This window comes from Mytilus edulis, chromosome 13 (genome assembly GCF_963676685.1).
Source record: "Mytilus edulis chromosome 13, xbMytEdul2.2, whole genome shotgun sequence".
NCBI classification, from domain to species: domain Eukaryota; kingdom Metazoa; phylum Mollusca; class Bivalvia; order Mytilida; family Mytilidae; genus Mytilus; species Mytilus edulis.
In genome coordinates this window covers 26,787,449-26,811,649 of record NC_092356.1, presented here as the reverse complement: position 1 = coordinate 26,811,649, position 24,201 = coordinate 26,787,449, and the positions used below count along the sequence as shown (strand labels likewise).

The 24,201-nt window shown below is 32.6% G+C and overlaps 1 protein-coding gene across 10 annotated transcripts in view; it reads right to left on the bottom strand.

The window, feature by feature from the left end:
• Positions 1-21,945, bottom strand: part of LOC139502185 (protein ELYS-like) — an 80,509-nt gene extending 58,564 nt beyond the window's left edge. For 5 of the 10 annotated variants that reach the window (XM_071291595.1, XM_071291597.1, XM_071291598.1 and 2 more), the window contains exons 1-10: positions 21,737-21,918; positions 18,063-18,194; positions 16,631-16,887; positions 13,429-13,558; positions 12,814-12,954; positions 11,928-11,996; positions 4,916-5,024; positions 4,269-4,388; positions 3,149-3,233; positions 2,256-2,421 (exon numbers count right to left, since the gene is read on the bottom strand). In XM_071291595.1, the coding sequence (XP_071147696.1) occupies positions 2,256-2,421; positions 3,149-3,233; positions 4,269-4,388; positions 4,916-5,024; positions 11,928-11,996; positions 12,814-12,954; positions 13,429-13,558; positions 16,631-16,887; positions 18,063-18,162 (1,177 nt within the window). In that variant the 5' untranslated portion in view covers positions 18,163-18,194; positions 21,737-21,918. Of the gene's footprint in view, positions 1-2,255; positions 2,422-3,148; positions 3,234-4,268; positions 4,389-4,915; positions 5,025-11,927; positions 11,997-12,813; positions 12,955-13,428; positions 13,559-16,630; positions 16,888-18,062; positions 18,195-21,736 lie in introns of all 10 variants that reach the window. The other 5 variants (XM_071291599.1, XM_071291602.1, XM_071291605.1 and 2 more) reach the window with 3 other exon arrangements.
• Between the last annotated feature and the right edge of the window lie 2,256 nt (positions 21,946-24,201).

The following is a 24,201-nucleotide window of genomic DNA, read 5'->3' as shown; positions in this document are numbered from 1 at the left end:
GAGCTACTTTTCACACTATAATGCACTACAATTCTCAATTACAATTGTTTTGGTGGTGGGTGCTGACAAAAACTGCCTTCCAACCCCCCATTCATTTTTTTCTTGAATAGCCCTAATATATGATTTTGAATGTATGTTGAAAATTGGCATGCAGAAAGGTGACACCTGTACAATGCAGGATATACCTAGTTTCTATGAAGTTAAACTTAAGGTAAAATATTTAGAGAGCTGTGAAAATTGCAAAATTTGGTTGAACAGATAGGGACTTTTAATTGGTGGTATGACACCTATAAACAAACTTGTTTTATCATTTAAACAGCATTCACATCAAAATATTTCATACTTTTTTATAATTTTTAAAAGATGTGAAATGAAACATTAAAAATGAAATGATTTTAATGATATATAATTACAAATTTCTCAGAAATCAGCCACACTTCTTCATATTTAAGTAGAAAAATATAAACTTGAAGTTTAGTAAAAAGTATTTTGCTATACAGTAATAATGAAACATTGAAATATAAAAACATTGCAATAGGATTATCAGAAACCAAAAACCTCACCAAAACTCTTCAAATATAGATAACAGTGACAAAGGTAATGAACAGTTTGTTTTAAATATCATTAGTATTTTTATACATACTGAAATATGTAAAACAAGAATGTGTCCATCTTACACGGATGCCCTAATCGCACTATCATTTTCTATGTCCAGTGGATTGTGAAATTGGGGTCAAAACTGTTCTTTGGAATTTAAATTGGAAGGATCATATCACAGGGAACATGTGCACTAAGTTTCAAGTTGATTGGACTTCAATTTTATCAAAAACTACCTTGACCAAAAACTTTAACCTGAAACTTGCACTATCATTTTCTATGTTCAGTGGACCGTGAAAATGAGGGAAAATCTCTAATTTGGCATTAAAATTAGAAAGATCATATCATAAGGAACATGTGAACTAAGTTTCAAGTTGATTAGACTTCAACTTCATCAAAAACTACCTTGACCAAGACTTTAACTTGAAGCAGGACGAATGGATGCACAGACCAGAAAACATAATGCCCCTCTACTATCAAAGGTGGGGCATAAAAACCATTAGCCTTCCTACCTACCCTATTTTTTTCTGGATGGTAGCAGGAAACAAAACTTTATTTTTTTTTGGCCTTAACAGCAAGATATCTAATACAGGAAGTTTGGTGAACAGTTTTTGCTATACAGTAAGATTGAAAAGGTGAAATATTAATACATTGCCATAATTTGCACAAACAAAAACCTAACCAAAAGTCTTCAAATATAGGTCACAGTGAACAAAGTGTTGAACAGTTTGTTATAAAATATCGTTGGTATTTTTATATGTATTGAAATATGGAAAACAAGAATGAACACTATCATTCGCACTACCATTTTCTATGTCCAGTGGACACTGAAATTAGGGTCAAAACACTGCTATGGCTTTAAATTTAGAAAGATCATACCATAGGGAACATGTGTACTGTTAAAGTTTCAAGTTGATTGGACCTCAACTTCATCTAATCAAAACTCTAATTAGGCATTAAAATGAGAAAGATTATATACTTCATCAAACTTTTACATGAAGTGGGACAGACAGATGGACAAACAAACAGACACACAAACCGAAAACCATAATGCCCCTAGGTCAAAGGTAGGTGGGGCAAAAAAATTAAACTAAACAAAAAACTTTACAAAATTAAGTCACAGATAGGCAGACAATGTCATTATCATCTTCTGATTGACAGAAACTGGACATACATGTAACAGATGAAACAAGAATGTGTCCAAAGTACACGAATGCCCCACTCACACTATCATTTTCCATGTTCAATGGACCACGAAATTGGATAAAAAATATAATTAGGCATTAAAATTAGAAAGATAATATCATAGGGAACATGTGTACTAAGTTTCAAGTTGATTGGACTTCAACTTCATCAAAAACTACCTTGACCAAAAACTTTAACCTGAAACATGCACTTTCATTTTCTATGTTCAGTGGACCGTGAAATTGGGGTCAAAAGTTTAATTTGGCTTTAAAATTAGAAAGATCATATCATAAGGAACATGTGTACTAAGTTTCAAGTTGATTGGACTTCAACTTCATCAAAAACTACCTTGACCAAAAACTTTAACCTGAAGTGGGACAGACGGACGAACGAACGAACGGACAGACGGACACACAGACCAGAAAACATAATGCCCCTCTACTATCGTAGGTGGGGGCATAAAAATTTCTTACTTTCTTCAAAAGATTCCTCCTCCTGGAGTTTGGCAGGAGGTTTGTAGTTTGGATCTTCTAATGTATATCCTGTGATGGCTCTACTGGAGACTGTTGTATTAGACGCACCATTGAACAAGTTAGCAGTCATTTCAAGGTCAAATCTCAAACTGACAGAGGTCAATTCCTGAAATAAAAAATAGCAAAATATACTTTTATTGTTGGCACCTATTATAACGTTAAAACAAACTGCATTTGTATGAACCTGTTCTAAGTCAGAAATCTGCTGTCAATTGATATTGTTCGTTTTTAAGTGTTTCTTCTTTCTTGTTTTTCATATAGATTAGACTGTAGGTTTTCCTATTTGAATGGTTTTACACTACCATTTTATAGCTTGCTGTTCAGTGTGAGGTAAGGCTCTGTGTTGAAGGCTGTACTTTGACCAATAATGGTTTACTTTTTTAAATTGTGACTTGGATGGAGATTTGTCTCATTGGCACTCATGCCACATCTTCTTATATCTATATCTTATGTTTATTTAACTGCAAGCAGTAGAAATATACTTCAAGGTGACATGTGAGCTCTTTGTTGATGTTTCTTATGAACTCATGGCTCACCATATAAACCTACCTTTTCATGGAATTTAAGGGGCAGTATTGAACATTTGTGAACCAACTGCTCCAGTTCTAATCTTAATAATATCCCTTGGAGCCTATGCCTTTAATCTTAATCTGAATTAATCTAGCCAAATTGTTCTTTATTAACTCAGAGATCACCATATAAACCTACCCTTTCATGGAATTTTAGGGCAATAATGAACTTTTGTGAACCTACTGCTCCGATCTTAATAATATCCCTTAGAGCCTTTAATTTTAATTCTAATCTTAATTACCCTGTGTGGACTATATACATACCTCATAAAAAGCACCATAATTACTATACCAAGTCTTCTTGTTGTAAGCTAATTGATACAGAGCTGCAGATGATATTGTCTCTTCACTGAAAACAAAATTCATGAATAAGCCTAGTCTTTAAAAAAATCAAATAAAAAAAAAAAAAGAACCAGCCAAATTTCATGTTTTAAACAAACATACTCCCAATCATAATCTAATGTAATGGAGAATAGGAAGAAGGTTTCTTACAGATCAGTAAGAACACTCACACTTTACACCTGACAACATTTTTAACTATTGACCAGATTATGAAGTCGTTCTGTTTAGTTATACTGAAATAGGGGTGGTGAAATTATTTAAAATCATTCATCATATTAAAAATATTCAAATTGTGTTGTTAGGGTGTTGTCTCCCCTGATTTTATTCCCACATCTCAATATCATAACATGTCTCCCTGATGTTATTCCCACATCTCAATATCATAACATGTCTCCCTGATGTTATTCTCACATCTCAATATCATAACATGTCTCCCTGATGTTATTCCCACATCTCAATATCATAACATGTCTCCCTAATGTTATTCCCACATCTCAATATCATAACATGTCTCCCTGATGTTATTCTCACATCTCAATATCATAACATGTCTCCCTGATGTTATTCCCACATCTCAATATCATAACATGTCTCCCTAATGTTATTCCCACATCTCAATATCATAACATGTCTCCCTGATGTTATTCTCACATCTCAATATCATAACATGTCTCCCTGATGTTATTCCCACATCTCAATATCATAACATGTCTCCCTGATGTTATTCCCACATCTCAATATCATAACATAATTTTAATAAACATGATAAAATAGCTACCTAGAGGTGTACATACCCATCAACAATGGACACACACCCATACAACAAGGGCAGTTTTATACATTGTACAGATTCTACAATTACGAAATTTTTAAATTGTACCAAAATTCTTTTAAAACTGATTTTTAGTTTAAGATAAAAAAAAAAATCTTCCCAAGGAATAGTATATTAATCATGAACAAACGAGAAAAGGGTGTTTCCATCAAATTGGCTTCAATGAGACAGCAAACCAGCAACACACAAGAACATAAAGCCTTTACTTACTCTTCAGTATCACAACCTCTGATAATCCACAGATAACAGAAGTTTTTAGGATCATTTTCTGGTTCCTGGTAGGCCACATGTAGGACTGATCCACTGTCTTCCTCAACTCTCGAACTATATCTGAAAAGATCAAATATAAACTATTTTTTACTAACCATTAGTAATTTGAATATCATCATATCTAAATATTGGAATTCATTTGATTGGAATCCCTTAATAGATTGGATAGATATTTCTTTATTTATATACTATCAATTTATAAGTCTTTTAAACATGTTAAAAAGCTTGTAATTTTGAAATAAAGTAAAAAACATGCTTAAAAATCTTTGAAAAGCAGCTTGAGAGAATTTTTTTCTAATCTATATAAATCTGGATATAAGCAAAAATTTCCACGTTACAACAATAATAAGTCATCAACCAACCCACCCTACATAATAAGAGTAGCAAACATCCTTAAAAATCAAATTTTTTTTTTTTTATTTTCCTTATTTATATAAATCTGGATATTAGCAAAAATTCTCTCCAATTTTCAACAATAACAACAGTCACCAAACAACCCAACCTACATGGAGATTTTTTTTTTCAAGCCTTCAAAAACTTAAATAACCTTAACAGCACTATCACTTGCTGTTGCTCATACAACTTACTCTAAGACAGGTACATTTAGCTTCCACAACTGGTAACTTCCAAAACTAAACCCTATAACTAGTGTCCCTATCTGTGGTATATACTTTAAGCATGTCACTATAACGTCACCTGAAATATATAATATAAATATCCTCTGTCAAAGTTGTAGTCATACTGGTTTCGAGGTAATAAATTTCCTTTGCCTAACGGCTCTGGAAATTTGAACCCCTCAACCGATATTTTTGGCAAATACCCCTTGTAAGCATGATATATTTGTATAATAAATCATTAAAGTTACACTATTTTTATTAAACTATAATAGACCAAAATATCAGATATTTTCATTTTCAATTAATTGTGGATTCATGATTATTCATGGGATAAAAAAAAAAATCTTGCATACAAACAAACCATGAATTTTAATGTGCATGGAATTACAAATTTCTATTGTGTTGTATGCAGAATTTGGCTCGAAAACAACATCAACCAGGTGTTCCGCAGGGCGCAGCTTTATACGACCGCAGAGGTCGAACCCTGAACAGTTGGGGCAAGTATGGACAAAACATTCAAGCGTGATACAGCTCTGAATTTAATTTGGATTGTGATCAAATTTTTGACATTACATGGTTTTTTTTTACACAAAACAAATGTCGAGATTTTACAAATCAATTAAAGATTTCTTCTTCAAACTTATTTAAATCTAAAATTAAATAGTTGACACAGCATAGGTTTCTGACACAGAATGAATGTGGTCTAATGAACTTAAAAATTTTTTTTTGCCTTTGAGCGATTCACTATGCTGTTGAATATTAATCCTCTAAAAAAAATGTTTGAAGAAATTTTCTTTTTATTTATGAAATCTGAAATGAGAAAAATTTAACCCCCCCCCCCCCCCCCCCATTTTTTTTTCACATCCCCGTTTCCCTTTTTCCAAAACTGATATCAATTCAAATTTCTAATGGAGTTTGCAACAATAACTACTCTTTTAAATACATCATAAAATATTAAAATGTAAAATAAAGTGCTTGTTATCACTGAATGGTAAAGATTGGTTGGTAGTAAAAGTGAATATACATTGTTTATTGTATAAAACAATAAAAAAAACTTCATCAGCAACATTTAATATTGGCAAATTTCCAATGAAGTTATTTACATAAAGTTATTGGCAAATAAAAATAGAAAATGACATCATAGTCATGTCTGGCAAATGTCCAACATATATTATCTAAAAACATTTTAGATAAGATAAGGAAAAAAAGCTTCATCAGCAACATTTTATATTGGCAAATTTCCAATGAAGTTATTTACATAAAGTTATTGGCAAATAAAAATAGAAAATGACATCATAGTCATGTCTGGCAAATGTCCAACATATATTATCTAAAAACATTTTAGATAAGATAAGGAAAAAAAGCTTCATCAGCAACATTTTATATTGGCAAATTTCCAATGAAGTTATTTACATAAAGTTATTGGCAAATAAAAATAGAAAATGACATCATAGTCATGTCTGGCAAATTTCCAACATATATTATCAACTACTATTCTATACAAAGAAAGATAACTCCAATTGAAAATTAATTGCTATTGCACAATATTGTGCAATTAGATATTTCTTGCTATTGTGCAATACTGTGCAATTGAAAATTAATTGCTATTGCACAATACTTGATATGGAATCCTGAAAAACTTGAAAACTGGGCCCATAATCAAAAATCAAAGTACATGTTTAGATAAAGCATATCAAATAAGCCCAAGAATTTAATTTTTGTTAAAATCAAACTTAGTTTAATTTTGGACCCTTTGGACCTTAATGTAGACCAATTTGAAAACTGGACCAAAAATTAAGAATCTACATACACAGTTAGATTTGGCATATCAAAGAACCCATTTATTCAATTTTTGATGAAATCAAACAAAGTTTAATTTTGGACCCCCATTTGGACCAACTTGAAAACTAGGCCAATAATCAAAAATCTAAGTACATTTTTAAATTCAGCATATCAAAGAACCCCAAAGATTCAATTTTTGTTAAAATCAAACTAAGTTTAATTTTGGACCCTTTGGACCTTAATGTAGACCAATTTAAAAACGGGACCAAAAATTAAGAATATACATATATAGTTAGATTAGGCATATCAAAGAACCCCAATTATTCAATTTTTGATGAAATCACACAAAGTTCAATTTTGGACCCTTTGGGCCCCTTATTCCTAAACTGGTGGGACCAAAACTCCCAAAATCAAACCCAACCTTCCTTTTATGGTCATAAACCTTGTGTTTAAATTTCATAGATTTCTATTTACTTATACTAAAGTTATTGTGCGAAAACCAAGAATAATGCTTATTTGGGCCCTTTTTTGGCCCTTAATTCCTAAACTGTTGGAACCAAAACTCCCAAAATCAATCCCAACCGTCCTTTTGTGGTCATAAACCTTGTGTCAAAATTTCATAGATTTCTATTCACTTTAACTAAAGTTATAGTGCGAAAACCAAGAAAATGCTTATTTGGGCCCTTTTTGGCCCCTAATTCCTAAAATATTGGGACAAAAACTCCCAAAATCAATCCCAACCTTCCTTTTGTGGTCATAAACCTTGTGTTAAAATTTCATTGATTTCTATTCACTTTTACTAAAGTTAGAGTGCGAAAACTAAAAGTATTCGGACGACGACGACGACGACGACGCCAACGTGATAGCAATATACGACCAAAAAATTAAAATTTTTGCGGTCGTATACAAATCAAAGAAAATTGCAAATTTTAATGGATCCAAAATTATTAGTACAAAAGAAAATAAATGGAATCCACAGTAAACTCATTTAAAGTCATAAGAAACGAGTGACCGGTGAAAAATAATGTTCTTCCAATTCTTGAACCAATGCATACAAACATCATAAACTTAGTCTTCTGTGCACGAATTTATCATTTTTTTCGCATAAATTTCGTAGAATCGTCAATTTTTTTTTCAATCGGTCAGTGTTGTGAAAATATGGCAGGTAATTAAAGTTCGTGTTTTGAAGCTGAAACTTAACAATTGTCACCTGTTTGTCAATAATCAACAAAAAATCAACAAAAAAGCATGGAAATTGAGCACGTTTAACATGTAAATTTAGATAATAGTTTATCTTAAGGACATCCATGTATATTGCGATCACCAGATTTTTACGAGATGGGTCACACTGAGGTCACTTTGCATACAGAAAATATGTCGGGGGAATGGGCCTGGAAAGAAGCAATAAAAAATAAAGTAAACTTCTTGTAAATATGAATAAATTAAAGAATTTTCTTCAGAAAAAAGTATATGTACATAAGTTTTATAATGAAAACTATCCAATGAGTTATAAAAAACCATATGCATAATTTTTTTTAATTTGAGGTTTCTTATGGCTTTAATACTTCCTGCTGGTTTTAAACATAACTGAAGATGGGTCACACTGAGGTAACTTTGCATACAGAAAACATGTCGGGGGAATTGCTTCCTGGAAGGAAGCAATTAAAATAAAGTAAACTTCTTCTAAATATGAATAAATTAAAGAATTTTCTTCAGAAAAAAGTAAATGTATATAAGGCCAACTAAAATTAATTAGTAGATTTTCATCCAAATTTTTGAAAATAATGGGGCGGGTGGGAGGATTTTATTTTTTAAATTTTATTTCATATGAAACCCTTTTGCATGTTTTGTGACGAGTTCTTCATATACATGTATGCAAGTGTAATAATAAGCTTATATCATGTATTGTTAAGGTCGTACAGTGACCTATAGTTGTTAATGTCTGTGTCATTTTGGTCTTTTGTGGAGAGTTGTCTCATTGGCAATCATACCACTCTAGGAAGATGATGTTGTCATCATAGAGCAGCGGAAAGGTCGACTTAATTATTTTTGTTAGATTTACTTGAGGTACAAAACCGAAATTTGAAACAGGAAGCTTTGAGGATGAAACGAAATTTTAACGGTTACCGGTAACGGGAATGAACGAAATCCGGAAATCGTAAATTTTATAAAATAAAAAAATTCGGGGCGGGACGATTTCAGAGGGGCGGGCGGGGATGAAAATCTATCAATTAATTTTAATTGGCCTAAGTTTTATAATGAAAACTATCCATTGAGTTATAAAACAAGAGGCTCTCAAGAGCCTGAATCGCTCACCTTAATTCTTTTGGTTAAATCTCTCATCAATGATTATTTTGGCTTTTCAATTTATTTAAATGTTTTTTGGATCGTCCTATTTTCTTCAAAAGCCAAAAAAAATAATCATTTTCTCCTATGTTCTATTTTAGCCATAGGAGCTATGTTTCTTGACATACAAGGAAATAAAATATAAAATTTATACTAGATACTCTGAAACTCATTTAGCCTAAGTTTGGCTGAAATTGATACAGCAGTTTCAAAGGAGAAGATTTTTTAAAGTAAGTCAACATGATGAACAAATTGTGAAAAAAGTCTTTAAAGGGCAATAACTCCCTAAGGGGTCAATTGACAATTTTGGTCAAATTGACTTAATTGAAGATCTTACTTTGCTGAACATTATTGCTGTTTACAGTTTATTTCTATCTATAATTATATTCAAGATAATAAACAAAAACAGCAAAATTTCCTTAAAATTATCAATTCAGGGGCAGCAACCCAACAACAGGTTGTCTGATTCATCTGAAAATTTCAGGGCAGATAGATCTTGACCTGATAAACAATATTACCCGACGTCAGATTTGCTCTAAATGCTTTGGTTTTTGAGTTATAAGCCAAAAACTGCATTTGACCCCTATGTTCTATTTTTAGCAATGGCGACCATGTTTGTTGATAGATCATAACTTCGGATACAATTTACAAACTAGATACCCTAAGGAACATTCAGTTAAAGTTTGGAAGTATTTGGCCCAGTAGTTTCAGAGGAGAAGATTTTTGTAAAAGATAACTAAGATTTACGAAAAATGGTTAAAAATTGACTATAAAGGGCAATAACTCCTAAAGGGGTCAACTGACCATTTCTGTCATGTTGACTTATTTGTAAATCTTACTTTGCTGAACATTATTGCTGTTTACAGTTTATCTTTATCTATAATAATATTCAAGATAATAACCAAAAACAGCAAAATTTCTTTAAAATTACCAATTCAGGGGCAGTAACCCAACAACAGGTTGTCTGATTCATCTGAAAATTTCAGGGCAGATAGATCTTGACCTGATAAACAATATTATCCCATGTCAGATTTGCTCTAAATGCTTTGGTTTTTGAGTTATAAGCCAAAAACTGCATTTGACCCCTATGTTCTATTTTTAGCAATGGCGACCATGTTTGTTGATAGATCACAACTTCGGATACAATTTACAAACTAGATACCCTAAGAAACATTCAGTTAAAGTTTGGAAGTATTTGGCCCAGTAGTTTCAGAGGAGAAGATTTTTGTAAAAGATTACTAAGATTTACGAAAAATGGTTAAAAATTGACTATAAAGGACAATAACTCCTAAAGGGGTCAACTGACCATTTCCGTCATGTTGACTTATTTGTAAATCTTACTTTGCTGAACATTATTCCTGTTTACAGTTTATCTCTATCTATAATAATATTCAAGATAATAACCAAAAACAGCAAAATTTCCTTAAAATTACCAATTCAGGGGCAGCAACCCAACAACAGGTTGTCTGATTCATCTGAAAATTTCAGGGCAGATAGATCTTCACCTGATAAACAATATTACCCGACGTCAGATTTGCTCTAAATGCTTTGGTTTTTGAGTTATAAGCCAAAAACTGCATTTGACCCCTATGTTCTATTTTTAGCAATGGCGACCATGTTTGTTGATAGATCATAACTTCGGATACAATTTACAAACTAGATACCCTAAGGAACATTCAATTAAAGTTTGGAAGTATTTGGCCCAGTAGTTTCAGAGGAGAAGATTTTTGTAAAAGATTACTAAGATTTACGAAAAATGGTTAAAAATTGACTATAAAGGGCAATAACTCCTAAAGGGGTCAACTGACCATTTCTGTCATGTTGACTTATTTGTAAATCTTACTTTGCTGAACATTATTCCTGTTTACAGTTTATCTCTATCTATAATAATATTCAAGATAATAACCAAAAACAGCAAAATTTCCTTAAAATTACCATTTCAGGGGCAGCAACCCAACAACGGGTTGTCTGATTCATCTGAAAATTTCAGGGCAGATAGATCTTGACCTGATAAACAATATTACCCGACGTCAGATTTGCTCTAAATGCTTTGGTTTTTGAGTTATAAGCCAAAAACTGCATTTGACCCCTATGTTCTATTTTTAGCAATGGCGATCATGTTTGTTGATAGATCAAAACTTCGGATACAATTTATAAATTAGATACCCTAAGGAACATTCAGTTAAAGTTTGAAGGTATTTGGCCCAGTAGTTTCAGAGGAGAAGATTCTTGAAATAGTTTACGACGACAGACGACGGACGACAGACGACGACAGACGCCAAGTGATGGCATAAGCTCACTTGTCCCTTCGGGACAGGTGAGCTAAAAACATATGCATAATTTTTTTTAATTTGAGGTTTCTTATGGCTTTAATACTTCCTGCTGGTTTTAAACATAAAGCTGGTTTTAAACATTTTGAAAATGTAGTTGAAATATGTCTCTCCTTTATGTCATTTTGATAGATCTAAAATTTAACTATCGAAATTTTATTAGCTGCCCAATTGCTGCACACATTTGGGGGTAAAAGCAAAGTCTTGTCGTGTTAGAATAATGTGTCATGATAGGGTGATGTGTCATTCTGCAGAAAGTTACCCTGCTAATTGCATGTTATAAAATGCTAGTCTAGTACATATCATGTTCGAATTCGTATTCTTTAAGATGTTATTCAAATATGCAAGTGATATTTGCCACTGGACTTTAAACAACAATTCATTAAAATCTGAGACTGATTGCTAAAATGCTTTCATACATGTACATATTTTTGTTTAGGGCCCGGAATTGTTTGTCCTAACATGCTGTTGGTAATAATATCAATCAATCTATCTATCTGTCCATCATACAGCATTAAACTTACTTGGATTAAAAGACTTCAGTTCTGTGCCATCGCATCTTCTATATTTAAATAAATTGCCATGAGATTCTTCTGAAATGGAATTGATAGATATAAGTTGATGTAGTATGAGTGCCAATGAGACAAACCTCCATCCAAGTCACAATTTGTAAAAGTAAAACATTATAGGTCAAAGTAAGGTCTTCAACACGACTTCTTGGCCCACACCGAACAGTAAGCTTTAAAGTGGCCCATATAGGACTATTAAAATATATTTGTCATAACAGCAGGACTATTCAAATTTATTTGTCATAATAGCAGAAACCATTCAAATGTTATACAATTTTCATGCAATAGGACTTTTCAATTAGAATTGATTAAAACAGTTGTCTGTATTTCAAAATTATACATGAGGAAGTCTTGAAGTGATTTTATCAGAAGTCAATCTTTGTGTTTATATCAAAGCTTAACTTCAACTAAATAATATCATCATGTGTAAGCATCTCCCGAAAACTTTGACAAAAGCCATGAGTTCTGTTTATAGTTTTATTGTGTCTTTTTTATTTTCATTTAATATGCGTACTGTAAACCAACTTATTTTCGAGGATACTTTATTTCGCGTTTTATCCTTTTTAGTACACTTCGCTGCTATTTAACTTCGCGATTTTTGAATTAACTTGTCGTAGTTTAGTAAGTTATGATCCACGTTTAACATATTTGTGACGATTTATATTCGCGTTATTTTCTACTCGCAAAAATAAATCGCTCACGAAAATAAATCGCTCTCGAAAATAAATCGCTTGCGAAAATAAGTTGGTTTACAGTATTTGTTTCCTATGACATAAAATCTCAGTAAACTTTAAAATGTGTCTATGCAGCAAGAATCATAAGTTGTTGTTCTGAACTTTACCATCTAATACAAGACAAAGGTGATTTCTTTTAGCAATAGCTTGTCTACGCCGATCTGCCGTGTCTCTTGATCTTGGAGTAATGTACTGTAACTTGGAAGGCATTACCTCATCTGAATGAATGTTCTCATCCATACACATATCTGAAAAAAAATGGATGTAATGTAAATTCAGAATCTTGTATTGTGTGCATTTATTTTTTGCGATTTTGTCATTTTAGACTAAAGTGTGATTTTAAGTTTTGCCATATTGAGAAAAAAATCCTGTTTTAATTCACATAAAAAATTTCAAAATGCTAGTTTAAATTATTGCGATTATAACCCTGCCTCATTTGTCGCAAAAAATAAAAACATCGCAATAATTTCTGAATTTCCAACAATATCAGTCTACAACAATATCCACAGATATATAGTTTTTCGATGAAATAAACATTATTATCAGACTATTTAATTTTTGTATTTGAAAATTAAAACTTTAGAATCTTGTGATAGTGTTTATAGAAATGCACTTTCCATTTTACCCAGCTGCAGTGCACACAATTAAAATTAATCATCCTCTTTAATGGTTTTAAAGTTATCAACACTCGTCCGAATCAAATAGCACAACTCTAGACTTACCTATTAAATAAACAATACCAGATATGGTCCCCACAGCAATTATTCCATCAAATAATCTTAGTTGGTCATTTAGAGCCCACATTGGAATAAAATCTCCTCCTACATTAGTGACAACCTCAACACTATTTATCTGAAAAATAGTATTAAATATGCATGTGAACTATACGGCCTAGCCAAGATCAGATGTGCATTTCATATTGGGTCTATGTTATAGGCTTGTAAAGACAAGAAAATAAACTTTACATAAGTAATACATCTTTGAACTGAAGAAAAGAATGTAGGGTTTCACAATGAATAACAAATATCATGTATAGGTGTTACCGTTTTGAAGAAAAACACTAGAACATGTAGAATACATGCTGAAATTGGGCAAAATTACACGTTATGTTGTTTCATTTAAAATTTACCTGTTTTTATCAATTGATAGTTAATAAGTGAACTTAATTTGAACTACATTATTGGTTCACTGTTATAGACAATTTATTCTTCTTTCTTTTACTGGTTGTTGCAACAAAAAATCTTCAGTGGTTACAAAGTTATGATAAAAAGTTGAATACTATGCGCTTGTTATGCAATTTTGTACTTTTGTTTTTAGCTTGCTCAGTGTAGTCATAAAAGAGAAAAATAAATCAAATTTATGCTATTATGTGTTTTGTTTTCTCTTCTAGTATATACATTATCAAAAACTACCTCATTTATAAAAATTGCAGTACCCTAGCTGGAGATATTATGCCATCAAAGTTGGATATACAAATAAAGTGAAAAAATGTCTTGTCCGTAGACACGCATTCCCTAGTAAACTGGAAGCATAATTACATTAATGTTGCATTGCTAAGTTCCTGTTCTTTTGTAGATATGAAAACACTACTAACATTTTTTTCTACCATCTATTAATAGAGGAAAAAATTCAAAAATATGTCAGAATGTCTTGTCCGTAGACACATGTCTTGTCCGTAGACATGTCTTTTTATCAATATTGCTTGGCTTTATGGGTCTTAATTAGTCCTATGTGTTGTTTAAACTTAGAAATATCTTATTTTTAATAAATAAATGGTAATTTAAGTGTTCTCAATTTTTGTAAAATTACTTTACAGGAGTGGATTTTAAAAAGTGTCAGATTATCAGTCATAAAAAGCATACCTTATTTTACTTCAATATTGTTTATTCCAGTTGATGCATACCTTAAAAGATTAACTAAATCAAATGAAGAAAAAGTATTTCTCTCTCTCTAACTTTATCTTTTGCATTTCAGTATTAACAGCAGATGAGGAAGTGTCTACGGACAAGACACTTGTACATAACAAGTATTAAATTCAATTATTTGTCTGCTATGGAACTTAAATCTTATTTATAGGTGATGAAAGTTATCTATTCAAATTAAAACTCAGTATTTTCAACATGAATATAGTCACAATTAATTCTAACAGATTTTTTTTTTAACTGAAATTGTCTTGTCCGTAGACATAACCACAATATATTTGTATCCAATTTCCTTGATTTCATCTAATTTCATAGTTAAATGTATGTTATTTTTTTAAGAGAACACATTCAACTATGTCAAAATTGAGTTTTAATAATAGTTTGATTGTTTTAAGCAGTCAGATATATGGATTTCAGTTAAAAGAATGTGTCTTCAGTTTGGCTTAATCAATAAATTATTGAGATATGTAAAGAATTATGGGTACATTTTTATATTTTCCAAAATTTTAAAAACACAGCTTAAGATTTAATTAGTAACTTTTAATCTTAACTTTAACAATCATCTTTGAAAGCATTTAATTGAATATCAATAAAATGTCTTGTCCGTAGACATTATCAAAATGTATTTGTTTCCATTTTCCTCGAAGTTAAGCATCATTTGATAGATAAACCTGATAAAATGTATACTTTTTTTTACAAGAGAACACTTTCAGCTATATCAAAATTAGGTTTTAATAATGCATTTCATTAAATATGAATACAATGTCTTGTCCGTAGACAAAACATATAAATTGTATTGCTAAGTTTGATTGTTTATTGTAAGAATATGCATCAAGTTAATTTTAATGTTCTATACACCAAAAGAAAGGTTTTTTTTGGAAGTTTTGTTATCTATAGATAATTTTAGATACAGTTTTATCAGATAAGATTAATGATCAAAGAAAGCTACTGTTGTTTGAAATAACTGTGAGTTAAACATGTTCTTGTCAATTTTTTTTCGATTAAAATGTTTGATATTCAATAATTCTAAACATATTTTGTTGTCTTTGTAATTGACCAAAAATCTGACACTGGTGACCATGTCTTGATGCCAACCATTAAAGAAAATTATACAGTTTTTAAACACCATTTATTTAATAAAAATATTAAATATTTCTTCCAAAAACTGCATGTAATTATATAAATGCTTCCAGTGTTAGCCTAACGATAGCAATTTTTCATAATTTAAACCATTTTTGAACCAAAATATCAAAAGAGTTTTTCCCTGAGGTGATACTCATTTTTGACTTCACGTGAAACACAAAATGCACATCTGATCCTGGCTAGGCCGTATAGCTATTTTTATATTATCCACTTCATTTGAAATCTGACGGAAAGTTGGCAATCATACTGCATCCCATTTTTATTTCCAAATCTACCATTCTTCATAATCTCAATAAAGATATACCACTCTTTACCAAATGAAATTCTTCTGTAACCTAGTGCACTTAAGATGGCTAATTTGAAATGGCACCCATCGCTGAGGGACTACGAATGTGGTCACAAGTTGTATTTTTCCATACACGGAAGATACTCAAAGTGCCATAATTAAGGATGTTCACTTGTCATGTTTTAGAATTTTTGTCAGATTTTCAAAATCCTCTCACTTTATTAATTTGAATGCCTTAAAAAAATTTGCCCATTAACCCCCATTTTTCTTTTTATAAATCTTTTACATGTATAATGATAAGCCATCTGTCAAAGTCTTATAAAAATTTAAATTATTTTTTAATAGTTTTTGAAGACTTAAACTTGTCAATGATAAAGCTGAAAAGTGAAGAGAGACCATTTACCCACCAAAATTTCAATGGCTAATATCTCGAAAACAAGCACATTGACCTATATTTTTTTTTTGCTCTTTTGATTCCTTTTCCAATCCCCTATCAATATTAACTAGTGTTTTGAAAAGCTTATCATTTTGAAACTGAGAAGCATCTGCGAAATCCCTTAAAGTCCTACTTACCTTGTGAGGTATTTCAATGACCTTGCTCAATCTTGAGCTCTGCAAGTCTAGTACACCTAACATGCTCGTCTGTTGGGCATTGCATACTCCAACCAACAGTTTGGGACTGTTGCCGTAGCAATATTCCTTGACACAGGTGATGTAGCTGTGTGTGTCTTTGATAGTGACACCGAATGCCCATGCTGCTAAACGTCTCCTAGAGGTTGAATCTAGTACCTCTATCACTGGACCTCTGACTAACCACAAGAACTTTCCATCTATCAAATAAATAACAAGTATTGTACATATTGAAATAAGGAAACTCTACTGCATTTCACAGTTTCTGAATCTAAAGAATAATGGATATTTTTTTTGTTCATATCCCAATATGAAAATAAGGTCATAACATTGCTACATTGTTCAGGTCTTATTTAAAAAAAAATGGATCACAGTAGTGTTTTTCAAATTGTTTTGTTAAAATTTAGGCAATTGGTTTTGTTTTGAATTGATCAAATTTTTTTGTTGGGCTTATTAAGCTTTAACTTTAATGTTTAGGTTTCTCTCATTATTGAAGGCTACATGTACACTGCAGCATATATTGAATATATCCATTTATTCCATATTGGTATTATTTTAGTAGGTTTCTCTATATGAATTGGATTTTGAATAAAAAAGCATATTCACCTGAGAAAGTGTTATTCACCGCGCTAAACGTCACGCGCTTTGTTATGGTTAGATTTTTCATGTTAAATTTATTTTGGTATATGTTATTCCTTAAATACATGTTCTTCTCTCGGAATATGGAATAAAACAATTACTGTCTTTTGTTTCGGTAAATATGGGGTTTAATTGACTTTTGAAAAACTGATATTCACTTCGGCTGTCGGCCTCAGTGAATATCAGTTTTTCAAAAGTCAATAAAACCGCATATTTACCTCATCAAAAGACAGTAATTGTATATTATTGTATAGCAATATAATACTTCCCACAGAACGTAACCAAAAGTTAGCGTGCAATAAATTCTAATATTGCACTAGTGCAATAAATCTTCAAAATTCATGACGTCATTAACGACAAAATCTTAGTTTAAACCAATTTTTACTTTCAAATATTATATTGCTATACAATAAAAGGGTTATTGCATGAATATTGGGGAATATTGTCCCTCATAGAACATATATTGCACTCGCAAGCTCGTGCAATATAAAATTCTACTCGGGACAATATTCCCCAATATTCATGCAATAACCCTATATTATTTGAACTCTAGTAAACAATCATACCACATCTCCATATTATTCTATACTGATTTATCATGTTTCATGAAAAAAAAAATCTGATAACATACATCCCTAAATACATGTACCAACTATAAAAATTTAAGCAATGCGTATTATACACGACTGAATCAGTATAGCATTTAACAATTCCAAGACAAAATCACCACAGTTACCTCTGCTTACTCCAGAAAATCCACCAACATCATAATCTGTAACACCATGATGAAAAGGAAGCAATGGTGATATATGGTGTGGGGTTACACCGGGTCTCATTCTGTTCCTATTGTATTGACATGTTGATCCTTCTATAAAAAGAGAAAACATGTTACATATATAGATATAGGAAGATGTGGTATGAGTGCCAATGAGACAACTCTCCATCCAAATAACACCTGTAACAATTTATAAAAGTAAATCATTATAAATCAAGGTACGGTCATCAACACCAGGGAGCCTTGGCCCCGACCGAACAACATGCTATAAAGAGCCATAAAATTACTAGTGTAAAACCATTCAAACGAGAAAACAACGGTCTAATCTATACAAAAAACGAAAAACAAGAAACATGTATTAATTACATAAACAAACGACAACTACTGTACATCAGGTATATTGTTTAATCTATACTGTAAATTCAGAAATTATTGTGATGTTTTCATTATTGAACAAAATGGGACAGGGTTATATAATCGCAATAATTAAAACTCACATTTTTAATTTTTTTACATGAATCAAACAGGATTTTTCTGAAAAGGCAAAAATGAAAAACGCATTTTAGACTAAACTGACAATTGTTGAGATTATCGTGGGAACATAAAGTTCCAACTATTGTACATGTCTATTGTCGACGTAGTATTGTCAGTGACGTCGCCTTGGGCGGAAATACGTACTTGTATATTAAATGTAATGGCTGAACAGTTGTTGTAATATCGTTGCCTGAACTATCATCTATATTTAGAGTAGTCAACGCCTACCCAAACTTTCGTTTCCAATATTCTCAGGCAACATCTTAGAATAGCAAACTTTCTGGGACTCATATGAGTCGGCTGTACACCTTAACTTGTCACTTACAAATGTACAAAATTTCAATTACTTGAAAGCACAACTAGATCACGAAGCACTAGATTCTATAGCAGGGTTTGCACTAACAAATGTTAACTACGATGAAGCCGTAAATCTATTAATAGAGAGGTTCGGTCAACAAGACAAAATCATAAATGCATACATGCAGGCATTATTAAAAATCCCTTCGCCTAGAAATCAACCAACAAGCTTACGAAGTTTTTACGATAAAATGGAAAGTTACGTCAGGGGATTAGAAGCTTTAGGGCAGACACAAGAAACATACGGCACTCTACTTGTTCCAATTATTATGAGGAAATTACTCAGGGAAGTCAGACAACATCTCGCGCGAGAACATAGAATACAAACTTGGGTAATACGGGACCTCCATAAAAGCATTTTAGATGAAATCAATATAATAGATGCAGGACAAGAGATACAAAAAATGTAGAGTCGACAAACCATTTTCCCACAACATCGTCTTTCTTTGCTGGAGCGAAATTGGCAAAGTCAAAATCTTTCAAGAATAGAGACAAGACCTTGTGTGTTTTGTCATGAAATACACGCACCTACCAGGGTTTCCCCTGGGTCAATCATTTTTTTCGCCACCTCTTTCGCCAAAACAATATATTTTTCGCCACTTTATTATTTTTTTTCGCCAAGTATATTCATATGTATACAAATATATTTTTCTTTTGAAATATTCCTTTTTTTACAGCCCCCCCCCCCCCCCCACCCCCTCAATAAGAAGAGGTTTTTACAACAAAACAAAAACATTTTATCACTTGGAATTGATCCCTTGTGTAAGGTGTAGTCATTACATTGAAGGGTTACTCTCATGCCAACCGTTTGAATAGATTTCTTCATAACGACAGTTTTCTTTTCTAAACCATCATAAACAAGTAAAACTATGCATGAAACACGTGTGTCACTGAAACGACTTTAAAGTACCCACTCAAATCAATTATCTATATCAAAGTTAAATAATAATGTTCAAAATCAGAGACCTTTCTTGCTTTTGAACCTTTTTCGGCATAATAACAGTTTTTTTCTGGACTATAATTAAAAGACGGATCGAGAGGAAGCGTCAACATTTTGCTTCAAACACATGCGTCGCAAAGTTGTAATAATAAATCCCTTTTGTGACATGTGACGGACGCCATTTAACCATATCATTTTGTCATATAATACAATTAACACCTTAATTAATCCTTTGATGTCGATAGCTATATATGCAATCAGCTGATTATTGATTTTCTGTCAAATCCCTTAACGAGTTCAAGGTGAATTCCGAGTATTGTCTGATCTGGTAAAGTCCGAGAAACCCGAAATAAGTAAATAAACAAGATGGCTGAAAATAAATCGTTACATATATTTCTTTCGCCAAATTCTTTCGCCAATCACGAATTTTAATCACCACAATTATTATTTTTTCGCAAATTGCGAAAATGGCGACCGCCAGCGGAAACCCTGGCACCTACCCAGTGCAGAAAAATAACCGACACAGAATCCTGTATGATGATAGTAAAACGTGATAAGTTATGCTTTAACTGCCTCGGTAAACACAGAATAAATGAATGTTAATCTAAACACACATGTAGAAATTGTGGTAAGAAACACCATACAAGCTTGTGTAATGCACGTCCAACAAACAACATATAACCAGTGAATGAGGTAAACCATAGAAACAGGGGTATAACCCAGCGCATACAAACTCCCACGCGAAAGATAACCAGAGCAGCAACCCGTCAAACCGGCCATCGACAAACGTTCATCTCGTAAATGACATTCATGATACAGAAGAAGATACTACCATTTTGCAGTCTTCACGCTGAACTGCTAAATCTACAGGCCCGCAGCTCAATTTTTGAAAATATTTAGTTAGATTCTGTTGGCCTGTAGGTATGATTTTTACAGGCCAGAGAGTAATTTCACCAGCCTGGGCTGCCTGGGCTGCCACTCGTCGTGAAGACTGTTTTGTACTCTCAATCGACAGAATCGGGATCAAATGTACTTTTGAAAACCGCTGCATCTCAAGTAGGCTCGAATCAGCACTTTATCGATACGAATATTCTTTTTGATGAAGGAGCTCAAAGATTGTTTTTGACACAGAACTTAGCGAATAAACTCAATTTACAGACAGAAGGAACAGAGATAATACATTTATCAGCATTTGGAGGTGAAGAGAAAAACAGGAGACACTTAGAAAAGCCATTTTTATAAGGGATTCACCATTCCACTTCCTGTGGCCCGGCCGGGACATTTTAGGGTTCAATAAAAGTACTCCGATCTCAATGACAGGCAGTTCCGAACCCCGTAGCAGACGATACACCAGTGAAAACTATTACAGAAGCAACAATATAAACATTTAGTTTATAAGGTAACCAGCTAAGCATATCCAAGCTATTTAAGGCACCACCATGCACTCCCATAAACTTGTTTGCTTTGATTATAGTGTATTACAAATATTCCATTTGTAGAATGTCAAATAAATCATCATTGCAACTTTAACGGTTTGATTCTATAAAATCAGAGAACTCAGGAATAGTGATTCCCATGACAAATTATACCATAATTTATTTATCCCATCTTTGAAAACATTAAGAGCAGCGACTCTAGGCTCTAACAACATTACAAGTAAGTGAACATGCAAAATCCACATGTTTGACTTAAATCCTTAGGAAGCTCATTAGGTACCACCTTTCTCATACGTTTGTAGTTGAATTGTAAATAATTTTCCATAATTTGGAACCCAGTTTGCAGAAAATTTATTTTAGCTGTTTACCTAAATTGTGTCCGTCTCAACCACTGCTATAAATAATTTAATCTGTGTGTGCTTGTTTATATTTTTCATGAGATAGGTGTACGAATTAACAGCTTACTTATGCGGTTTGTCTAAAATTTCAGATTTCAGATAACCGCCATCCAAAACAAATTTTGTACATGTGAAAAATTAAAACGAAGGGCGCTTGCGCAGTGAAACCGGATAAAAACAATGTTTTTGAAACTTTCTCGGAGAAAGAAATGAATCTCCGGAATGCGGAATGTGCATAATTTGAAAGTTATAACTGGGACTATTATCTATTATAATTAGTATAATAGTCCCAGGTTATATCAAATTATTGTTCATTAGTATATTAATATCATGTGTTTACCTTTAGACGCTTAAGTTTGTTTGTTTGTTTGTGTTCGCTGCAGGTTAACTCTTCCGATAATCGACCATTTTCCGACAGAAATCAACTGAAACTATGTTAAAGTTTTCAAGACAAAAGTCACGGCTCCGGTTAGCCTTTTTTAACTTCGCGCGGAACATTTTTGGAATCTGGAACAAATGAATATTCCTGATCATCCGACTCTTTAGACAATCAATATCTTCTTCAAGGAATAATTATAATTATAACAGGGGCGGATCAAGTCATTTTAAAAAGGGGGTTCCCAACCCAGAGTAAAGGGGGGTTCCAGCTATATGCTCCCATTCAAATGCAATGATCCGCCAAAAAAGGGGGGTTCCAACCCCCGGACACCCCCCCCCCCTGGATCCGCCAATGGATATATATGTCATATATATAGACTGAGAGTACAGAAAGTTCAAACAAGGAGTGACCTAACACACCAGCGATTTTTTTGACCGACGAAGTAATACAACTTTTAATACAGAGAGTGTGCCAATTTCCAATTAGTAATAAGACTTTAACAGCACTTCATGTTGCTGATTAAGAATGTCCTTTTCAGTAAACAATGGTAAATGTTTAACCTAGATTGTACCATCAGCTCACCGTGCTCACCAGTTTGTACTTCGATCGGCATGCACTGACATGATTTGGTGTGTATTTCTCGCATTGATAAATTTTGAAAGTACTATAAAAAAAAGTTTCCAACATTGTCCAATTAACTCTCTCAAACAAAGTTGACTAAAGCTGCAATTGTTAAAGATATTTGTTTGTCCTTTTCATCATAAAGCATGTAAAGCGCCTAAAGTGACCATACGTATCGTACATCTCTCGGCTTTCAAATGTCTGGGTTTGGGCGTCCCTGATGTCGGCAAATCCAGGAAAACACCCTTTTATAAATGACTGCATGGATCCGATCCTGTAAAGGCAAATTCAACATATGTTCAAGAAAAACAAACTGTAAGTAGGGCCCTGTGGATGGGATTTACAGAGAATAATGGGCTTCACTATAGAAAAAAATGGAGAAAAACAGATACAAAAAATAAAGAATAGATAATTAAAAAAAGTTATATATATAATGGAGTATTCAAATTTTAAGAAAAGATAAAAATGAACAAAAGTATCTATATAAGGGAGCTACCATTTGATTTTTATGGGGGGGGGGGGGGGGGGGGGGCTAGGATGAAAAATTTTGTCCTGCATTTTTTTTTAGTTGTAATCTCTGTCCTGCCTTTTTTTTCTCACTCTATTCGGTCCTGCCTTTTTTTTTTTTAGTTTATCCTGACTTTTTTTTACCTAAATTGTCATCCTGCCTTTTTTTTTTGCAAAGTGTCTCATCCTGCCTTTTTTTTTTACTCAAAACTCCTGTCCTGCCTATTTTTTTTCAAATTTCATCCTAGCCACCCCCCCCCCCCCTAAAAATCAAATGGTAGCTCCCTAAGAACAAACATAACCTGAAAAATGAAGAATATTGAAATGAAAACCTTCCAAACATTTTTTTTTAAACTTCCGACCATAAATTAATTGTTTAAAACCAACAACAATTGATAAAAAAGAGAACAATATCCAAATGTAATGAACCATGGTTATTGATAGCGGCGGCATCAACTCAGTGGACTGGTTGTAAATAAACTCATCATAGACACCAAGATTAGAATGTGCAAGTATACGCCAGACGCGCGTTTCGTCTAAAAAAAGAAGACTCGATCACCGGTTATACTCGAATCAAAACACTTGGTTCAAAAGTCCAAATAAAGATCGAAATTACGGATCATTGAGGATAAACAAAATTTGAAAATTGTCACCGATTAACGAAACAAACACATGTGAAATAGTTTAAGCTATAAAAAAGACAGATAACATACAAGAGGGGGGATAGGGACTCTGGGATCGGATGTTTCTAAGCTCGGGATTTCGGGATTGACCCTTTCGGGATCTGGGAATTATTTTTTCGACTGATTTCGTGATGTCGGGATTAAATTATTTAAATTCAGGACCTCAGGATTTCGTGTTTTAAACCCAGGATTTCGGGATCAGGACCCCTCATACAATCCAGAGAATCATATCGTTGACGTTTAAA